This window comes from Hipposideros armiger, unplaced genomic scaffold (genome assembly GCF_001890085.2).
Source record: "Hipposideros armiger isolate ML-2016 unplaced genomic scaffold, ASM189008v1 scaffold_526, whole genome shotgun sequence".
In the NCBI taxonomy this organism is placed as follows: Eukaryota; Metazoa; Chordata; class Mammalia; order Chiroptera; family Hipposideridae; genus Hipposideros; species Hipposideros armiger.
Window position 1 is genome coordinate 825,575 of NW_017731876.1, and position 20,720 is coordinate 846,294.

Sequence of the window (20,720 nt, forward strand, 5' to 3'; positions counted from 1 at the left end):
CATGGCAACCCACTGCCACAGGGGCTGCAGCCTACGCCGTCGCCAGCGACTCATGGCAGCCCAGCTCCAGGTTGAGCTGTTGTTCAGCATCTCAGCTGTGGAGGGTAGTGTCACTGTCCCTCATATGTGGGATCCGAACCGGGGCTCTCTGGCGTCCCAAGCGAGTTCTTAACCATCGCGCCACTCGGCCGGCCCGTTAATTTTGTTTCTTATTTTTCACTTAACATGTCACAAGCATTTCCTCAATCGTGAACATTCCTCACAAGCTTTTCCAATGACGAGATAATAATTCATTTTATTTATGCATTTACTACCAAGTGCTTAGCTGTTTGTTTAATGTTAGGAGACAAACTAAATATCTATTTTCTTATAATATATACATGATCAGTAGGCACAGAGAACAGTGCTAGGGTATATACTGAAATCTAGGTAAATGTTAGCTATTACTGTTTTTGTTAATGATAATTTTGATGCAACTGTTATCAGAACACCAGGAGAAGCAATGGGTTGTCCCTGTTTCAGGGAGATTGTCATTGTAGACTCTGGGCAGAGGCGTAGGCTTTCCCTGTGCCTGCTTACAGCTGAGAGGGGGTTTCTTCCGGATGAGAATTTCAAAACCTTCAGTAGTACGTTGGCCTTCGCAAGCTGAGGTCCATCTGTTACACGCTCAAAAAGCTCCAAAGCCTTCACTGGTTCTGGTTTCCTTGCTGAGTATATGGAGTTAAGAACTCTGAAAAAAGCCTTCTCTTGAATTTGGTACATCTGGTGGTCAGGTTAACATTTAGTCCTTTTGGGGCACAACTCTGAACTCTAATTCTCCTGAGGCCAGTTGGGTTCCAAAGAATTGCCTTGATTCCTGTCAACCAAAGAGCACCCCTTTTATGCCAGGGAGAGATTCTGTTTGTCAGAATGTGAGGAAAATATGGGATAGGACAATTTGGAAAGTAATCACAAGAAGAAAGGACTGAGAAATGCTGTGGGGTGATTAGAAACTTGAGAACACTAGTTGGGGAGCATAGGCTCAGAGAAGTGGGGGCGGGGTCATGGTGTAGCAACAAACGGAGTAAAATTGGAGTCACACGGAGAAAACAACCAAGAAAAGCATAAGAAAGGAGCAGAAATGGAAGGTGAATTCAAATATTGCTACTGATCTTTCAGTTTCTCCTCCCACCCACTTCTTTTGCGCTCACCCCCCAAACAATGCCTTTTATCTATTCTTTAAAGCATTTGTTTATTGAAACTCTCCTACATGTCAAAGCTCCCTTTTTTGAGTCTCTATCAAATATTGATAAGGAACGCTAACTTAGAACAAGTAATTAATCTACCAAATTTCAAATATATGTGACTTAAATGGAGTAATGTGAAATTGACATGTAAAATGACATAGTAGATCACGACGTACAACAATATTACTCTCCAAACACGTTAAACTTTAAAAGCAAATGTTTGCCCTGGATCCCATTGGTCCAATCAGATCTGTTGGCACATCTTCCCTCTGTCTTGACTCTTAATGCTTCCCTTAGATATTCAGAGCAATTCCTTATATGATATTCTTCTATTCTTGACCTGTTCTGGTGCTGACTGGAAATCGATCTTTTTATTATAGTTCTTTTGTTGCATGGGCTAGTTTCTCTAAATGAGTTAAATAAGTTCCTCACTTCCCGGTTATTCATGCTTCCTTGAAAACAGATAAAATATCTTTATATGGAGAACAAACCAATGGCAGATTTTGTTTTAAAAAAAGAAATATTTAATTTTGCATAAAAATCTGTGATACCCCTAAAGTGTAAAACTCTACTTAGAGTCTCATAAACATTTGAATTAATGGTATTGTGAAATGATGAACTCACTGGAATGTCTTAAATTTCCTAAACAATTTATTTTTATCCAACTTTAGATTTTGAGACTCAGGTCAAAATATAGGAGCCTTGTTTTTTCTATAAAACATAGAGACTATGGACTTTATTAGTACTTGGCTCCTAATGGTGTTAAACATGTATCTGTTTGGCAGTTCTATTTATCTGACCTTAGTAAATACATGTGTTGAATATAATACTTTCGTTTAAAACCATGAGTAATGTATAAAGTACCATATCTTCTATTTTTTTGAATTAGTTAAATGGAAATAACACTATGTATTGACGTTTATTGTTGCTGCCTCTTATTTATGTTTTGTTTTTATTAATATGGGTCATGAAGTTAGGCCAGTTCTGTGTACAAAATTATCTTAGTTCCATCTCTCTATCCCTTACATTAAGTCCACAGAAGCATATCAAGGCTCCAAAATAGAGATGCTTTAAAAATTCAGAAGTATTATAAATAACTTTTAAGTATAAAAGTACCAGAAATATGACATGTCCTATGAGGCTTGGCACAGACTTTTAAAACAACCAAAGGTTTTTGTTTTGTTTTTTTAAGTTGATGTATATTGTTTATTGCATCTTGGCTAAGGCCCTCCCTTACCTTCAGGTTGACTTCAGGGACCCCTGATTTCTGTTTGAATCATTCGCTCGGTTTATGACCCTGCTTTTGTCTCTCACTCATCCGCAGAGCCCGGCGTCTGCACGGTGTTCGGAGATCCCCACTACAACACTTTTGACGGACGGACATTTAACTTTCAGGGGACGTGTCAGTACGTTTTGACAAAAGACTGCTCCTCCCCTGCCTCGCCCTTTCAGGTGCTGGTGAAAAACGACGCGCGCAGGACCCGCTCCTTCTCCTGGACCAAGTCCGTGGACCTGGTGCTGGGCGCCAGCACCGTCAGCCTCCAGCAGCACCTGACCGTGCGCTGGAACGGCTCGCGCATCGCGCTGCCCTGCCAGGCGCCGCACTTTCACATCGACCTGGATGGCTATCTCTTGAAAGTGACGACCAAAGCAGGTGGGCTTCCAGAAGCACGGGGTGTTTGTGTCCCTCTGGCTCTTCCCTCTGCCTCACCAACCCCCACAGCAGCACCACCTGAGCGCTGCGGCTCCTCCTCCTCCGCGAAGGAAAACCCGGAGGCGGAGAAATATTTTAGCAGCAGGTAGGCGTGGCCTCATTCCGCTTCACCGGCTTTGAAGGGAGACCTCGAAGATGCCCCCAAAGAGCTGGAGAAATTTGCACACCCTGGAGCCTTGCGATCCCGACGCCAGTCCCGTCAGCTTTGCAGTCTGTCGACAACCAGTGCCTCTCCATACTTATTCCAAAAATAGCAGTTGCACTCTCCAAATAACCTCTTTCTCATGTTTTGTTGCTAAATTTAGGCCACTGATGGCCAGCTTGGAATTATCAGTGTCTCTCCCAGCTCAGCCAGTAATGTGCAGTTTCACATCTGTGAGAGTGTTTCCTTGTTTGCATCTGTCCAGAAGGGGGGAATCTTAAAAAGTAAAGCACAAACGTGTGTGGGTGTGCAGATGGGAGTGCCGAGGCCGGACTGTGTGACCAGCGGTCCTGGCCACTCTTGACCCTGGGGAAGGGTGCTCGCTGAGTCGATGGCTAGAACCAATGGCTCCTGCCGGGGACCCTTAGGATGCTTGCTCTGAAGGCGCTTCCCTGGCCTTGGGCGCATGGATCTGACACCTGACGCCCTTTCTCAGCATCCCTTGTTGCCTGAGGTCCCCTGGACTCTGTATTTTCACTGCGCGGTTCCACAAACTGTTCATGGTTGCTAAGTTGTTCCTACAGATTCAACGAGGCGCAAAATTTTGTCTCGGAGTTGCAACCTAAGAGAGGCACCTTAAAGTCTGAACTCAGTTCTTCGGTATTGTTCCCAGACAATGAATTCAGCTCGTTTACACATTTTATTACATCACGTATGGCTCCTTCTGTGCTCCCTTCGATTAGTACATGTTGTTTGTCAATTGGATATTGAACTGCATGGCTTCCTAGACTAGGCCGTTTCTTTAAGCACGATACTTGAGGAAATTAGCATATCTCTTGCTTTTGGCACGGATGAGAATTTAACAATGTGAAAGCATTCAATTGGGTTCCAGTTCCTTTAGATAATATGGACCCAAAAGGGAAATGTTTGATAGAGCAGGCACTACTGACGGACCACAGAGATTGTTCCACTGCATGACGTTCTGAACCCTGCCAATTGTTTCAATTCAAGCCACGTATATATTTGATAAATTTTTTTGAGCCTATGGAATGCCCGCTTAGCTAAACAAGGCAGGAAGCCAAGGAGAAGCCCAGGGAGCTTTCATTTAGAGAGTATAACGTGGTTTCAGTGAGAGAATGTTAAATATTAATGCAGCATTCTATAAAGGTGGAGAGAGTCCCATTCCTGACTTTGAATGTGGCAGATGTGAAGAGCTCTGTTCGTTCAACTTTGGAGGGATTATTCCTGCTCCAAAAATTCAGACACCTGTTGTATTCAAATGACAGGCCACTGCGCAGCTCTAGCACCAATTTGTGGCTCCCTGTAAAATGTGCACAAGAATGGCACATTATTATTAAACAGCACTAATTAGAAGCACGTTCCCTGTCTGTTTGTGAAGCCAGCGGGACACAGTGGATTCTCCTGATATGGAAATTATTAGTCACACACAGCCCAGTTCTCAAAAGGATCCAGGATACTCGAAGATTATGACAACAGCCTAAAGGTTTGACACTGTTCCTCTAACAGCTGGCGATACCATACTGGATAAGTGTACCCTTTGTTAGGGTTCCACATTGTAAAAAAATGCGCAAAAGAATGAGGCTGCTAAGAAAATAATAATGCATCACCCGTACCCTAATTAGATTAGTGAATTGAATTATCCTAGGCCTTGAACTTAGTTTTACAATTTTGTTTCTTTTTCCATTGCTTTTACCGTGATGCACGTAATTTATGTGGTGCCCTTAATAGTCAGCTAAACGAGTTCATGGAGCACCTGAAGCACACAAGCATCCTGCTTCCTAGAGAAGAACTGTAGTCTTCTGGACACTAAACGTGCTTTGAGATTATCCTTTGAATGGAAGAATCCCCTTTCCAGACACTAGTCTTTTCCACTGTGGTCTACCAATCTCAGCCTGTACTACCCCTTAGGGGTATTTCCTTTTTATCACCTATTGATTGTCTATTTAAAAGACCACAGTGCATCCTTTGAGTGTTCTGCTTCCATAGTTTCTTTTTTTATAATTTCATAAGCTCATATGATCAAAGGGTACTTTCTTCAAAATAACAGCTTAAATCAAGCCTGTGGCTGGAGGATGGGAAGTAGGGAAGCATGACTTTGCCCTGTGGTTTATGGACTCAGCACTTCACGATAGAATTATCTGGCAGAGGAGCACAGGTGGCCATGTCACCTGGGGGGAAATCAGGCGGCAGCTGCATAGCTAATAACAACTGGGGTAGCACAGAGGGCACAGAGTAAAGCGTAGTAACTTGAGAAAGCACTGCCCACCCCCATCACATTCCCCACTCAACTCTCCGCACTTAGCGAATAATTTAAAAATATTTTCTTTCTGCCATCTGTTCACTTTGTCAGGTCCACCTGAGAAAGTCCCATCAGATCCACCTGAAAGGCATTATTAACACGTGAGAGTATGGCCTTTGGTTTTACTTTTGGTAGAGTTCTACACTTGAGGAATCAGGAGAATATATTGGGTTGTCGGAAAAGTCATGGCACATTTTTACAATGAAAAACAGAGAAAAAATAGGTTATGACTTTTCTGACAACTATATATATATATATTTCTTTTCTCCTTTGGTGTAAAATCTGAACAGAAACCCCATCCATTTTTAAGCATCACTATGGTACGTCTACTGACTTTGTACCTCCTCACCCCTATAAATGGACAACAGCCAAAGCAACAATAACAACCGAAAAACAAAACAAAGCAAAACAAACAAACAAAAAACACATTATAAAAGAGCAACTTCCCTCACCCCACCCCAAGAAAACCCCCAAAACTAGTGGTGTAGAGCTAGCTCATACATTTGAAGGGTGAAGAACAAGTTGCTAAAACATTCACTGATGAGAAAGGCAAGTTGGAAGGCCCTTCCTACAGTGGAAGGAATGTGGCTGCTGCTCATATCCCCAGATGTGACATGTGCTCCAGCTTCAGCTTTCTGACTCTGCCAGTTATTCCTACCCAATTTCCCATGCAGAGAATTGGGAAACTCATCCCAGCTGCAGAAAGGACTAACGCCAGCCCACCCGTCCGTGCTGTTTTCATCTCATAAGATGTCTACTTAAAATATCTTTTGGAAGAGCAATTTCTTCAATTACAACTGATTAGTTTTTTGCCTGTCACTGGCATAATCTACTTTTCATGGATTTTACTCTTGTAAAGGGTAAAAATAAGCATGAAAACACATATGTGTATGATACAGCCATAGACAAAATCATCTGTAGTAGGATATTTTGTCCCTCCAGAATATGAAGCCTAGCATCGGTCCATGAAAATCCTCTTAATATAATAATAGCAAAAGGGGGCAAAAGGGGAGGGAATTACAAATTATTCTCTTACTTTGGGGGAACATTTTTTATGAATGAGATGTCCAGAGTTTTAAGAAGAGTTTACTAAGAACACAACAGGTCTGTGTCTTTCCAAGCATGCATGGACCACCAGTCCATTGCAAAGGAGGAGCACAATGATTGGCTTGTTCACTGTGAGCTGAATTCCCACGAACTCAATTGCCCAAAGTATCAAATTTATTATATTGTTGTCAGTAATGATGTTGGAGTTTTTTTGGATAGAAATTCTCAACCTTTGTGGCATTTGGAAGAATAGTATTTTCCTGCTGTCTAGGAAAGAGATTTGTATTAGTTTGGAAAATTTTGCCACATGGAAAAAATCTTTGGAATTATACTCTCAAATTTAGTGTGTTGGATGAAATTGATTTTCTCCCCTCATTTCTCTTGCTGGGCAGTTGCCTGGCTACAGGCGTGTGAGGTCAAGTTTCTTGTATACCATAGAGAGTATATTACAAATTTTATTATAGTTTGCTTGCCTTTTTTCAAAATTGTTATTTCAGTATCTTAACTAGCATGAAATTCTCAATTTCCTTGGCTTCACAGATTTGATGTATCAATTTGCAGGGTAATTCATTCATTTAGTAAGTATATACTATGTGCCAGATAATGTGGTGAATGATGGGGTATGAAGAAACAGAAATAATTTTATATGATAGTTGTGGTTATCTGAGTTGACACCGTTTTCTCACAGAGATCCACATGAGAGGTCAGCACAGCATGTGGATATTCTGTGTCCTTTCCCTAATGACCTTGTCCCATCACTATCTTCATCGAATTACTCCCAAGAGACACTTTCTTATGATCTCCTTTCTTTCTTCTTTATCCAACTCTATTTAATTGCTTTTCTGAACTCAGCTTCTTATCTCAACCAAGAAAGCTTCTCTACCGTTTGCCTTGGACTAAGAATGCTTCCATTTCTTTCATTCACCCTACAGTGGTTTTCATATGGGCCTTTTTTTTTACTTTTTGAGAAACCCAGTTTCAGACCACTGGTTTATTTAACTGTCCTTAAAGCAGATCTGTAACTCTTTCTTGTGGCAGTTGTGTGACCAGCCTTCTCTACTCTTGGACCATGTCCAAACTTAGGGAATACTGGCCTTAGAATCTTACTTCTGGGTGTTCCTTACATCGCCCTGATATTGCCTTATGCCAATTTTATATCCAAGCAAGATCCATTTCCTCCTTCCCCACCATCCTTTCCTATCACCACCTCATCCCCCAAACTTCTGAGGATCTTCTGAACATTGGCTCATCAGGCTAGTCTTGATACTTCATGAACAAAGGCAATGCCTTCCAGAAGGAGAGTCATGTTGCTCTTTCCAGAGGCCCAAAGCTGGCTAAATAAGACTAGCTTTTGTCAAAACCCCAAGAGGGTAAGATTAAAACACACATGTGGGGAGACTTTTTTTATGTTAAGAAAGCCTTTTTCTGTGGGTTGTCACTGTTAGGATACAGTGACAAGAATAAGGAGAAATCCTAGGGCAGAAATGCACATGACTTTGCAGATGGTCCCTAGGTGTTCATGCCCCAGGTGGCTGTTTTGCATTCACTGGTTCCTAGTTCATTCATTCACTGAGGGCTCAGATACTTTCACAGTGTTACTAGGAGAAGAGTATGAAAAACTGCTAACATGTAGTTGAGACAAAGAAAAACTCTGACTCGAAGAGCTTGCCATTTGCTTTGGGTTGAACCTCAAAAGGCTTTTCATTAAAACCTTTCCCTTTTCCTTTGGACATTGTCTTCACACAGTATCAGGATGGGTTATGAGAACATCTCTTCTTGACCTTCTAGTCAGACTGATCTGTGTGTGTGACAGAATAACCTGGCTTAGACAGCATATTCTGGGTGTTTTATGTGACACAGATATTCCACCATTCCATGGAATTGGCTGGAGTGGCTCTTGGAAAAGTTGGGCCAGCATTTCTGGAGAAATATGAATGTTCTCAGAAAAATTCACCAATGTTTTAGATGGCCGGTTCAGCAAACCAAGAGAAGCCTACATTCTCTACCTTCTGGAGTGAAGATCATTTCCTTGGTGAATAAAACTGTTCCGTCCTGCTGATTCTTCTATTTTGCCCATGGCCTGGTAGCTGCCAACCCCGAAGCTTATGACCAGTCCAGGGATGGAAGCTATGGAGGTTGGAAGGGTTTCACAATCACTCAACTCTAGGAAACATTGATTACATAGCTATCCGTGTCTCAGGGATGACTGTAAAATAATGAGGGAGCAGACGTTTTCATTTATATGAATGTTAGCCTTTGAAGAGGATGTATTCATAAGCTATATATTTAATATACTCACAATAACAAATAATTTGGAAACTTTCATTTGGTGTTTGATATAGTCAAATGGGAAGATTTTTGGATAAAGGAAAAAAATTTATTAAAAACTATCATCTTTGTCATCTTTCTATTTCCACATTAGAGTAATCATTGAATAAATGAAAGCGTGACTTGGACCAACAGAATTACTTTATAAAAGAGCACAAATATGTACCCTAGAGTAACATGGTCAATGAGTAGTTATTTACAAGTCAAATCAGGATACATAAGATATCATTATAAGGTCACACTCTATGTAGTTTAAAAATCCTAAGTCCCCAAAAGTGATTCGTGTAGTTTCACACAACCTTCAATATGGCAAGAATAAAAGGTAACCAAGAATTCGGACAGGCTCTTAGGGTTCCTTGTCAGAGGACAGTCATGTGTGCTATGTAAAGATGTATACACTTGGGAATTATGGGTGGATTCAAGAGTGGTTGATTCCCTTTTTCTCTCTTTTCCCTGTAGGTTTGGAAATATCCTGGGATGGAGACAGTTTTGTCGAAGTCATGGCTGCCCCCCATCTCAAGGGCAAACTCTGTGGTCTCTGTGGCAACTATAATGGACATAAACGTGATGACTTAATTGGTGGAGATGGAAACTTCAAGTTTGATGTGGACGACTTTGCCGAGTCCTGGAGGGTAGAGTCAAATGAGTTCTGCAACAGACCCCAGAGAAAACCAGTCCCTGAGCTGTGTCAAGGGACAGTGAAGGTAAAGCTCCGAGCCCATCGAGAATGCCAGAAACTCAAATCCTGGGAATTTCAGACCTGCCACTCAACTGTGGACTATGCTACCTTCTACCGGTAAGTGCAGTATTCTGGGGGATGGGATTGGGCTACAGACCAAGGATAGACTTGACCTTGAACCCGAGTATATTGAATTGCTTGGTATACAAATCAAGGGCTCCCAAAGTACAGGGTAAACACTTGTATGTCTTTCTGTTCAGCAACTGATCTCATCTTGAGTCAGTTCCACATTAAATCTCAAATTAGGAAATTTCAGGGAGTATTTTCAGAGTAATATCCTATAAGTGATTCTGCTTTTGAGTGTCTGCAGATTCTCTGGGAAGCTGGTGACACCCCAGGATTTTACCAGGTATTAGCTTGACTCTAAGATGGATGAGTACTTCCCAAATTCTGATCGAAACCACAGTGGTATAGAGCCGAGGTGGGAATCCCAAATCACTCTGGCTACCTGTTGGTGTTTGAGTGAGCTTGGTTATTCTAGGTCTGAGGAAGAGTTCAGACCTCCCTCATTGACTCTAGTCCAAAACAGATCTGCATGAGGGAAACAAGGCAGTGATGCGAGGATGCCTTGGATCTGGGCCAGCTAGGAGAGACTCTGTGTCCAGAGACAGAGGGGAGTGAGTGGAATTACAGCTTGAGGATGGAGGAAACAGGTCTCTTATTAGGAGTAGAGATTCCACAACCTCTTCGCACTGTGATTAACCCCCTGCCACACACAGCGACTCGTTACAAAGGAGGCTTGGATTTAACATACAGAAGAGGTTGCATTTGGGAGTTGATGCATTTGGCCTGGTTGTACTTCCACTTACTACACAATTCCACGGGTTCAAGAGCTCTCACTGTCTATAACTTTAACTGCCATGGGTGTGGGAGGAAACGTGAGACGGACACAGCCCAAAAGGCCCTAAGTAATTTGCCTGTGCCTCTTAAAATGAGTAAACGCCTGTGGTATGAAGCCACAGAGAAGTTATTTTTACTCTTTAACTGCCACCAGTATATTTTCCCTACTTCTCATTAAATGTGATCTTTTTTTTATTTGATCTTTGGACATAAAAGATAAAGTTATATAAAGGCAGCTCCAAGTGGGGTGGAAAAGGACTGTCCTTGTCATCACAAATTTCTGACCGTGGCTGTATCTGCCAAACCATTTGGCTTGAACACATACATTTAGCTCTTTCAATCCATTTTCCTGTTACAATTTGAAACCCCTGGGTTCACTTCTTTCTCCTCCCTGTGCCACCCCCTAAGTTCACCCCACCCCTTGTCTATTGAAATGGAAAGATCTTAACGTAAGACTTTAGAGGAGGGTAAGCACCTGGACGGGCAAACCAGGTTTTATTTGGAATCTACATGCCCATCACTTGAAGGACTGATGGGAAGCAATCGAGCATAGCAATTAAGAACTTTGTGGTCTCCCAGGACAAAAAATCCAGCCCAGCTCTATAGCCTCAAACAATCATCGAAACTCTTAACCCTTGGTTTTCTTATCAGTAAAATGGGGACCATAAAAGAAGCTCCCTTGAGAATTTGTCATTCAGAGTCAGTGAGATTATGAACATATATATGCATAGGCTTAACCCAGTGCCCACACCTAGTAAGTGACCCATAGTCGTTAGCTGCTATCACTTCTACTGCTGTTCGTTAAATGATTAACAAGTGTACGGGCTCTTTTGGAAGCTCCCCTACCCCAGTTGCAGATTTTAACTGGGCCCTTCTCTGTCTAAAACAGAATGGAAAGGCTATGCTTCTCCCAGCACCCCAGCACTCTGCACTTTTGGTTTTTATCCCATTTCAAAGGAATGTGTTGAAAACAAAAATTGGAGAACAGGCCTGCAGAGATCAGTCCTCTTTTTTTGCAAATTTCTTTCTCTTTCCTCTTTGGTGATTTATTCTGTATCATGATCCCTGGACTGTAAGCAGGAGTATGATGAGCATCTTGGCAGACGTCGTGAGAAACAACTTTGACACGAACAGAGAGAATTGGAATTCCTAGGTGACCCGGCAGATGCTGGCCTCCTGACTTTGAAAGTTGCAACAGCAGCTACAGCTGCACAGTGGGGTCGCTTGTTTGTGTAAGGGGCTTGGTGCATCAGGTTTGGGAGCTTCTGAAAATGCTCTTGGGTTGTTCGTGCACTGAGGTTGGAGGATGGCACGTGTGGGAGGTGAGCTCATGTTCTGCCGTGCGTGGTAAAGTGGCAGAGGACCCTTCCACGGTCAGCCATGCCTTCCTGGAAGAGGCAGGAATGTGCTGAAAACAATTCTCAGGAGGGTTGAGCAGGACCATCCTGCCTGTCGGGTGCCTTGCTGATTATCTTACTCCCCAACCAAGAGGGGCGTCTTCATGCGTTTTCAAGTGAGAGTGACCAATGTTGGGTAAACGCTGAGTTTCTTTTTTGCTACCAGGCACACGTGTGGCAAAAGAAAGACAATAAACCAAGTCAACATGGAAAGGTAATTCTGGCGAGGACCAAACCTAAGGGAGGCTTTAGGAAGCAATGCACAGAGAACATGTTGGGTGATGCCAAGCTGGACCTAATCTCAACTCTGCCATGTTGTAGCTGTGGGGCCCTGGTAGCTAGCTGAGTTTCAGATTCTTTACCTACAGAATAGGTAAAGTGACTAAAGTCACTACAGACAGTGACTACCTGATGGGTGAGATTGCTCCTGCAAGGATGAGGTCAATGGGCAGTGCCATGTGGGCACATACCAGACGGGCAGTACTGGCACCAGTGCTGTTGTCCTATGCCCCGTCCTTCCTGTGGAGAATCAGCCCCTGGCTTATCTGGCTTATCCACTTATCTTTTTGATTGTTGATCTTTTCTCCTGCTCCCATCCTGGAGAACTGATTAGATAGATTCTCACTGATAAATACATGGAACAATTTAAAAAATGAACCATTTCCCTTTTGTGACATTGAATGAGAGAGTGTAAGGAAAGACCACTTTGCCATCCTTTTAACAATTTGTGTTGTGTTTGTTCTATAAGAGTAATGTATGTTCATTGTATAACATTTAAGTAATGTTGAAAAGAATAAAGAAGAAAACAGCGATCACGTGACATTCCACACATGTAAAAGTTTGCGTGTATATTTTATGTCACTGGTTTATTCTAAATGAATCTGAAAGCATCGTCATGACCATGGCTGTGACCTTTGTCGTTAGAGGCCTAAACAGATTTGCCTTGATATCATGGACAGTCATAGACCTAAATTATACATGAATTTGATTTCTTTCATTTTCCCCTCATCCTCCAAAGACCTATCTGTATTTTTTTTTAAGGACAAAGAATAAAGTCTCATAAAATGCAAATTCAACCTTCCAAGCACTGCTGTGTCTATAACATAGAGAAGGAAGAGAGAAAAGAAGGCATTTCCCTGAGGAAACATTACCTCTTTGGGATTTTCTTAATCATCTGACAAATTCCACAAGGCAAATTCTATTATAAATATGAGCTAGCTCTTCTTATAAGGTCAAAATAATAATTCTGATTTCTCTGAATTGAAGTTTACTTTTGAGATCTCTAGGATTTAAAATGCTTATTTTATTTTGGTGTTTTACCCAGTTCAGCATTTTTAATAGTAAATTGCCCGTTGCCTAAAAGTTGGAAAAAACTGTAAGTGAATAAGAAATGACTACATGTTAGCCAAGACATTTTTTTTTCTCTCTTTTGGGAAACTTTTTAAGCTTTGCTAATTTTTCCTTCATAAATCAGTTTTACCTGTCTTGGCCTCTTTTGGCATAAAAGTGTAATATTTAAAGTCTTTGTGACGAGCATAATTTGGCTTAATTAATTAATTGAATATGTTTCGGTACAAAATAATTTAATTATAAATAAAAAATTTGACTGGTTACATTGATAACTTGTATTAAGTCCTAGAGTTGTTAATTGACTTGTCCTTAAATTAGACAGAACTCTTTTTTTTTTTTTTTAAGATTTTATTGGAGTATTGGGGGAGGGAACAGCGCTGAGGAATCGGGGAAGGGGAACAGACAAGTTCCTGTCCTTTTGTTCTTCAGTCTAGTTGTGGAGGACATCACTTCACTGGCCCATGTTGGTATTATCATTGCACTTTTCCTGGCTGAGGCAAATTGGTCAGTGGCCATTGGACGGCAGCTCACGGCCACTGCCAGCTGCTCACGGTAGCTTTCAGCAGCCCACTGCAGCTTCACTGTAGCCTACGCTGTCGCCAGCGACTCATGGCAGCCCAACTCCAGGTCGAGCTGTTGTTCACCATCTTAGCTGTAGAGGGCGCAGCATCACTGGCCCATGTGGGATCTGAACTGGTGGCCCTGCTGCTCAGAGCTTGTGCTCCCAAGCCAACTCTTAACCAACGAGCCACTCAGCTGGCCCAAGACAGACCTCTTTAGTAATTTTTGCATTATCCTTCACTGACGTGTTATGGAGAAATTTGTGGTAGGTAGAGTACTAATATATTGTGAAAAAATTAACGTGAATTTTTTTATTTTAAATAAAAATAATACAATGTGAATTGTATTTGGATTCAAACACAGATTTTTCTTCGGGGAAAGTATTGTGTGTTCATGTCTCTTTTCTCATTTCTCATTTTCATACCCCTCTCCTAGCCTGGTATAGCCTTCTCCATTTATGTCTCCCCTGCCAACTTAGAAATCCAGGAGAAAGAGGCAGGCCCCCAACACACAGGCTCCCTCAAGATTTCAGCAGCCAATATCTAATTCACTTCCCACTGCTGACTCAGGCCACACTGACCAGACCAGCTTTGGACAGCTTGGGGACAGAGAGAGGCAGGAGATGGACTGGGCTCTGTGGGACATGCTGAAAGAAAGAGAAGACCTCATGTAGTTTGGGCTGGTCTGTGAAACACCAGCAATGGGCTTTTGCCCTAACTCAGACCCAAATTGTAGATGAAATATTGAGTTTTTGGAAAAGTCATGATGCATGTTTGTGACAGATGGCCCTAGTTCATTTTTGGAAGTACTGGAGTCATTTGCATCTATGTTATTCCTATGTCATTTGACAGCTGACAGTTGTAGCTTCATTTTTTAAAAAAATTGAGCGATTTGGTTGAGATTTGGAGATTTTACAAGGTGAAGATGGAAAATCGAACTGTGCATTTTTGCCATATTTTACTGTTTTACTTCCATAAAGGGAAGAATGCGTGTCAAGCTTATGAAAAGTTGCGTGAAGTGTATGGTGACAATGCTCTACAAGAACATCAGTGCCAACGATGGTTCACAAAATTCCGTGCTGTTGATTTTGATCTCAGTGACGCTCCTCAGTCAGGGAGGCCCACCGAGGTTGATGATGACAAAATAAAGGCATTGATCAAGTCAAACCACATTACACAACATGAGAGTTTGCAGAAACATTGAACATCCATCATTCAGGTGTTCACAACCACCTGAAGAAGCTGGAGTACGTAAGCAAGCTCAATATTTGGGTTCCACATGAACTCAAAGAAGTTCATTTGATGGTGTGTATGAATATCTGCAATATGCTCATTAAACGTGAGGAAAACGATCCTTTTTTGAAGCGACTGATAACTGGTGATGAGAAGTGGATTGTTTATAACAATGTGGTGCGCAAACGGTCTTGGTCCCGACGTGATGATTCGCCTCAAACGACATCGAAAGCAGACATTCATCAGAGGAAGGTTATGCTCTCAGTGTGGTGGGATTTTAAAGGTGGTGTTTTTCGAGCTCCTACCAAGGAACCAAACAATCAATTCGAATGTGTACTGTCAGCAATTGGACAGTTTGAACGAATCCATCATCCAGAAACGTCCAGAGCTTGTTGGTTATAAAGGAGTTGTGTTCTATTGCGACAACGTGAGACCACACACAAGTTTGATCACCTGTCAAAAATTATTGGAGCTTGGATGGGATGTGTTGCCACACCCACCATATTCACATGACCTTGTGCCATCAGACTTTCACTTGTTTTGCTCTCTTCAAAACTCCTTGCGTGGTATAACGTTCAATTCAGATGAGGCTGTAAATCAGCACCTTGTTCATTCAGCTTTTCACAAATAAAGGCAGGTCCTTCTATGAACGAGGAATTATGAAGCTCACTGAAAGATGGCAAAAGGTTATCGAACAAAACAAGCAATGTATCATTGTTCTTTGTTCTTTATTTATTTATAAATAAATGACCTTCGGAAAACATAGACAAAATATGTCATGACTTTTCCAACAACCCAATAGTTGTGCGTGGGTGTAACCTGCCAGCAAAGCAGGACTTTTAAGTCAGGGTAGGCCCACATTTCAGAGAAGTCCAGAAAAATAAGTGAACTGCAGAGCAGCCCAGACATTTACAGACTACAGTTATCTCGGGGCTGTTTTCCTCTCCCCACTCTCCTTAATGGGGCATAATTCACCAGAGCGAAAATGCTATTCACTTGCTCAGTTCGGGGAAGTATCTAGGGATTCCCAGTCTAGGAAATGTTCTTTTCTTTCCATGCAGTGGTTTTTACAGCTGTAAGGAATTGAAGGAATGCCAGAGGATTCAGATGTGTCCTTCCCGCGGAGGTACTGGGAGGTAGGAGGTGGGAGGCAGGAGAACATTGGAACTCCGACAGCACAATGGTGTTGGATATAATGGCGTCCTGGGACTCCCGGTGGCTTCCTTCCAGGGCAAGATCACAGACTTTGTGGATGACCCACTTTGTGCCTTCCTATAAAGGAAACAAATCATTTATTGTAAAGCAAGAGGAGATATCTGGCAACGAGTCCACACTTTATATGTGTGTGTTTGTGTTTGAGAAAATTATAGAAAGATAACCGCTATTCTATAATTAAAATCAAGTCCATCTTTCCTTGCTTCAAAGAATAACACGGTTGGAACATTTCTGTTTACATCTTGTAATGCTTGCCTCAAATGGCCATTAGAGCTAGGGTCCTAACTCAAGTGAGATATCTATTTTAAAGTGTGACCTTATAGGCCTTCCTTTTTTTTTTTCCCCCCTTTGGCAAATTTGGCTTTTAGGATGAGTAGTCACTCTGAATCTGTAATTAAGGTATGCTGACACCAGGTGGCAGTAGACACCTCAGTTGTGCCACTTATCAGACTAGCCCTTAAAATTCCAACCTTAAAGTTCAAAATGTTTTCCCTCCCTCCTCATTAGCGCTCTCCTTTTTTTTTTAACTTCTGCCCTAGGCTACTGCTTTGACTCTATCTAAGTGTACAATGCACATTTCTGTCTCTGGGTCCACGTCATCCTCCTGCCTGAGGTACCCTCATTTTCTACATTGATTTAAGCTGAAAGTACAGCTCAAATTTCATCCCAGGCCTCTGTGAAAGTTCTTCCTTTAGTCTCTTAGAAATGCTCATTGCGTTTATCATTATGTAGCACGCATACTATTTTGCATTGCCATTGTCTCTCTCCAGTGTTGGATTTTAGGTTCACTGGGGAATGGCAAATGTCGTTTCTACCTTTTTGTGTTTCTCCCAGCATGCCCCTAGAAAGCTGGCTCTCAGGAAATGTTTCTTAGCTCCCATCCTAGCCTCTGCCTCATCTTCATGCTCGTTGATCTACTTGTGACTTTTGCTACCCCCAATGCCAAGTCCATCTTAGGTTTTTATTCCCACACTCAGTTATACAGTTATAGTCAGAACGTGCACTCATCTCTGTCCTTTCAGAGAATAGACTATTTAGAGCAAGCAGAGCCTCTGGTCCACCTTTCATGCTCCAAGAACTATCAGCAATTCTTACTGCACGAGTCCACTTCTGTGACTGCTAATGGCAGGCCTCTGACGCTCAGCATCTTCCTCTGCCTACTCAGAATTCACTCGTAAACCACTGGCCTCCTCGCCCCTCTCCTATCTGACCTTGTCATCTTCTTATGCGGTATTCTGATGCATAGATGTTTCTGCATTGGCTTCTTGCAGTTGATCTGAGGGCTTCAAATTAGCCTCCTCCCATGAGGGACAACTGACCTGTTATGGGGTAATCCTGCCACGGCCAACTGGTCCTCTGCCCTGACACCAATGCAGCATTCTCACCAAAGAGTCACCTTCTTTCTGCTTTGTCACTGTCCCTGAGCCTTCTGCCAGGTTGGAACCAGAGCCTGATGGTGGTTTCCACTCCATCTTCCGTTCATTCTTTTTCACCTCAGCCACAGGTAGATCCTTCTCTGTTAAATCCACCAAAGTAACCCAAGAGCAAAGCCTTACATTGCTTCCTAGATCTCAGCCCAGAGGCCCTTCTGAGTTACTCTAATTTTCTTGGGGCCAAGACAGAAAAAAAGACATGATTGCATTCGTATGAGGGTGCTTGGAATATCATTTCATTCAAGTCCAAAATCCTTTCATGTTTAATTTTCTTTTTATATCAAAAAAAGAGACAAACACTATCTTTTAAAGAAGAAGAAACAGAAAACTGTACCTGTCTAAGGTAGGTTAACCTTAGAGGAGAGTTTAGGTCAACTGTACAGTTAGCCAGCTATAAAGTTAGAGGGGGGAACAGTCCACACAAGCCCACCCTCACTTCTGACGCCACCAGTTGGAGGCATTCCCCAAGTCACCCTCCGGGGCAAGGATTTTTCTAGAAGGACTCACAGGGCTCGTTGAACTCTGTCACACTCATTGTTATGCTTTAGCGTAGGGACAGCATAGGGCAGAGTCCAGGCGAGGCCCAAACGTGGAGCTTCTGCTGTAATCTCCTGTGGAGTCACGGCGTGGCATTCATTCCCCTCAGTCACAACGTGTGACACTTTTCATGGGGTATTTCAAATCAGGGAAGTTCACCTGAGTTTTTGGTGTCCGGGGATTTTATTGGGACTCTATCGCCCACTGCTTGCGTGGCTGACCTGTAGTCTCCAGCCCCGCCTGGAGGTCACGTTAACACCTTTAGTGTCCAGCTCCTCTGGCTGTTGGGACTGTTATCGAAGCCCCCATCTTAAATCACACTGTTAGAGTGTCTGGTGTCTGGTGGCCAAAGCCCACAGGCCAAAAAAAAAACACAACACCTCTGCCAGGTGGGATATTCCAGGAGACTAGAGATCACCCTCCAGGAGCCCAAGACCAAGGCCAGCCTCTCTTTGGAGAAGGTTAATTCTTCATTATACAACCTGCCTGGCTCAAAATTAGATGTAATTTAAGTTGGATTTTAATTTTAGCTTTGAATTTATTTTCAGCATGAACTTTCTAGAATCCTGCAGTGCTTCTCCTCAGAAAAACACATCCTGGGATGCATTTATTATAGATGAGGCTTTTGAACATAGATTTGAATGAGTGTCATTGTAGCAGGTAAAACACTAATTAGTTTGTAGCATCTTTCTTGGTTGCTTAGGGGGTTTCTTGATTACCTCTTATTAAGCAGGACACAGTCTGGTGTGGCTTCATTTTATTTTCATTATATATGAGTGTAAAGCCCTTTCCACCCATGAGAGCGAGGCTGACATGACTAGTCTTTTCCGCATTTCACCGCTGAGCTAATTGGGGCACCAGGAAGCGAGAGGACTCATTCCAGGCCATGCATGGAACCTGAGCAGCCAGGCCGACAGCCCACCTGGTTTCCAGTCGCTGTCAGAGAACTTGGCAAGAGTGCCAGGGCTGATCTCAGAGTCCATCACTGTCCACTCAGCTTTTTAAATACCCTGCTTGTGCCATGAGCTTTCAGAGGAGGATTTTAAATATTATTTAATTCACTCCTTTGACAACTTTCAACTGAGCACCTGCTATGTGCCAGGCACCATTGTAAGGTGTGGTGATTTGGGAGTAAACAAGACAGAAAAGCTCTTCTTTCAGAGAACTCATAGTGAGCAGACAGCAATAAATGAGAAACAAGGTCATTGCCAATTGTAAGGAAAGGAATGGAGGAAATAAGGTGATGTGGTAGAGTGGGCTGGGGGCAGCCGACTTTGAATTAGGTGGACAGGAAAAGCCTTCACGAGGAGCTCTCCTCTGAGTGGAGCCCACCGTGTGTGGGAAAGACTGGTGAGCAGGCCTGTCATGGGCCAGCCGAAGGGCAGACCCCGAGGCTGGAAAGGACGTGGCCTGTTTGAAGATCAGAAAGGCGACTGCCATGACTGAAGCTTTCAGAAAGTGATAGGTATTCTGCCAACAACCATATAAGCTTGGAAGCAGATTCTTCCCCAGTTGAGATTCAGATGAGACCACAGTCCTAGTGAACACCTTGGTGGCAGCCTTGTGAGACTTTGAGCAGAGTCCATGCATGGACTCCTTATCCACGGAAACTAACAGAAGTGTGCATTGTTTTAAGTCACTGAAGCTATTGTTTAAGCCACTAAACTTGTTATACAGCAGTAGACAAGTGCTATACACAGAAATCAATTTTAGCTTATCTTTGAATTTATTGTCCTTTAAATATTGACAAAAAGTGAAATATGATCACTTTCCTTTTTTTTTTAACCATTTTTAATTTGCCCATTCTGAATGGTTTGATATAACTCCACCAAGCCTGGGTTACCTGTCCCTACTATGAGGTCCCTTAGCACTCTGTACTTCCTTTATATTGTAGATATTAAAAATGTATTGTAAATGTCTGCTTTTTAAATCTGTATCGCCACTGAACTACAGCCTCCTTGAAGCTCAGATATTTTGTTCATTATTGTATAGCCAGCATCTAAGAAGGTACATGCAATATAAATGTTTTCTATACTGAAAATATACATGTTGAATGATTAGGGGAAAAAATGAATAAGTGAAGTGAAAACAAGTTAAGTGATGGGTAGAGGCCACAAAATGAGTGTGGCATAGTTGTCAAGCAGACTTGGGAACCTGTGTTGACTCTGAGCTCCTCCACTTCCCAATTGTGTGCCTTTGGGCAGGTAACTTCACCTAGTGAAGCCCCGGATGCCCCGTGTGTCAAAAGGAGTGATGAGAGAACCCATCGCGTTGCCACGAGGATGTGTGAGGCTTTCAGGAGACACTCCATGTGGGTATTGACGCCAGGCCCTGGCACATGGCAAATGCTCAGTCAATGGACATCTTATTATTAATATAATTTTATTGCGCTGAAATTTTGTATGTAGTTTGCCTTCAAAATGGCCTGTTCCATCTGGTGCCGGTACTTGAGTGTTTCTTTTTGATTTTCCATGGTTATTTCTAGACCCACCTGGAAGAATTCTTCCTGTCTTGCACAGAAATTGATGCTTTTTCTTAAAGCAAAACAAAGCAAATAAAAGCTGATGTTGTATAATATTGTATGTCAACTATAATTGAATATATATATATATATATATATATATATATATATATATATA

The 20,720-nt window shown here is 42.3% G+C and overlaps 1 protein-coding gene across 4 annotated transcripts in view; it reads left to right on the forward strand.

Moving 5' to 3' along the window:
• Window positions 1-20,720, forward strand: part of BMPER (BMP binding endothelial regulator) — a 227,200-nt gene that overhangs the window by 149,386 nt on the left and 57,094 nt on the right. For 3 of the 4 annotated variants that reach the window (XM_019668453.1, XM_019668454.1, XM_019668455.1), the window contains exons 12-13: window positions 2,551-2,880; window positions 9,237-9,573. In XM_019668453.1, coding sequence (XP_019523998.1) covers window positions 2,551-2,880; window positions 9,237-9,573 — 667 coding nt within the window. Of the gene's footprint in view, window positions 1-2,550; window positions 2,881-9,236; window positions 9,574-20,285; window positions 20,620-20,720 lie in introns of those variants that run through there. The other variant, XM_019668456.1, reaches the window with a different exon arrangement.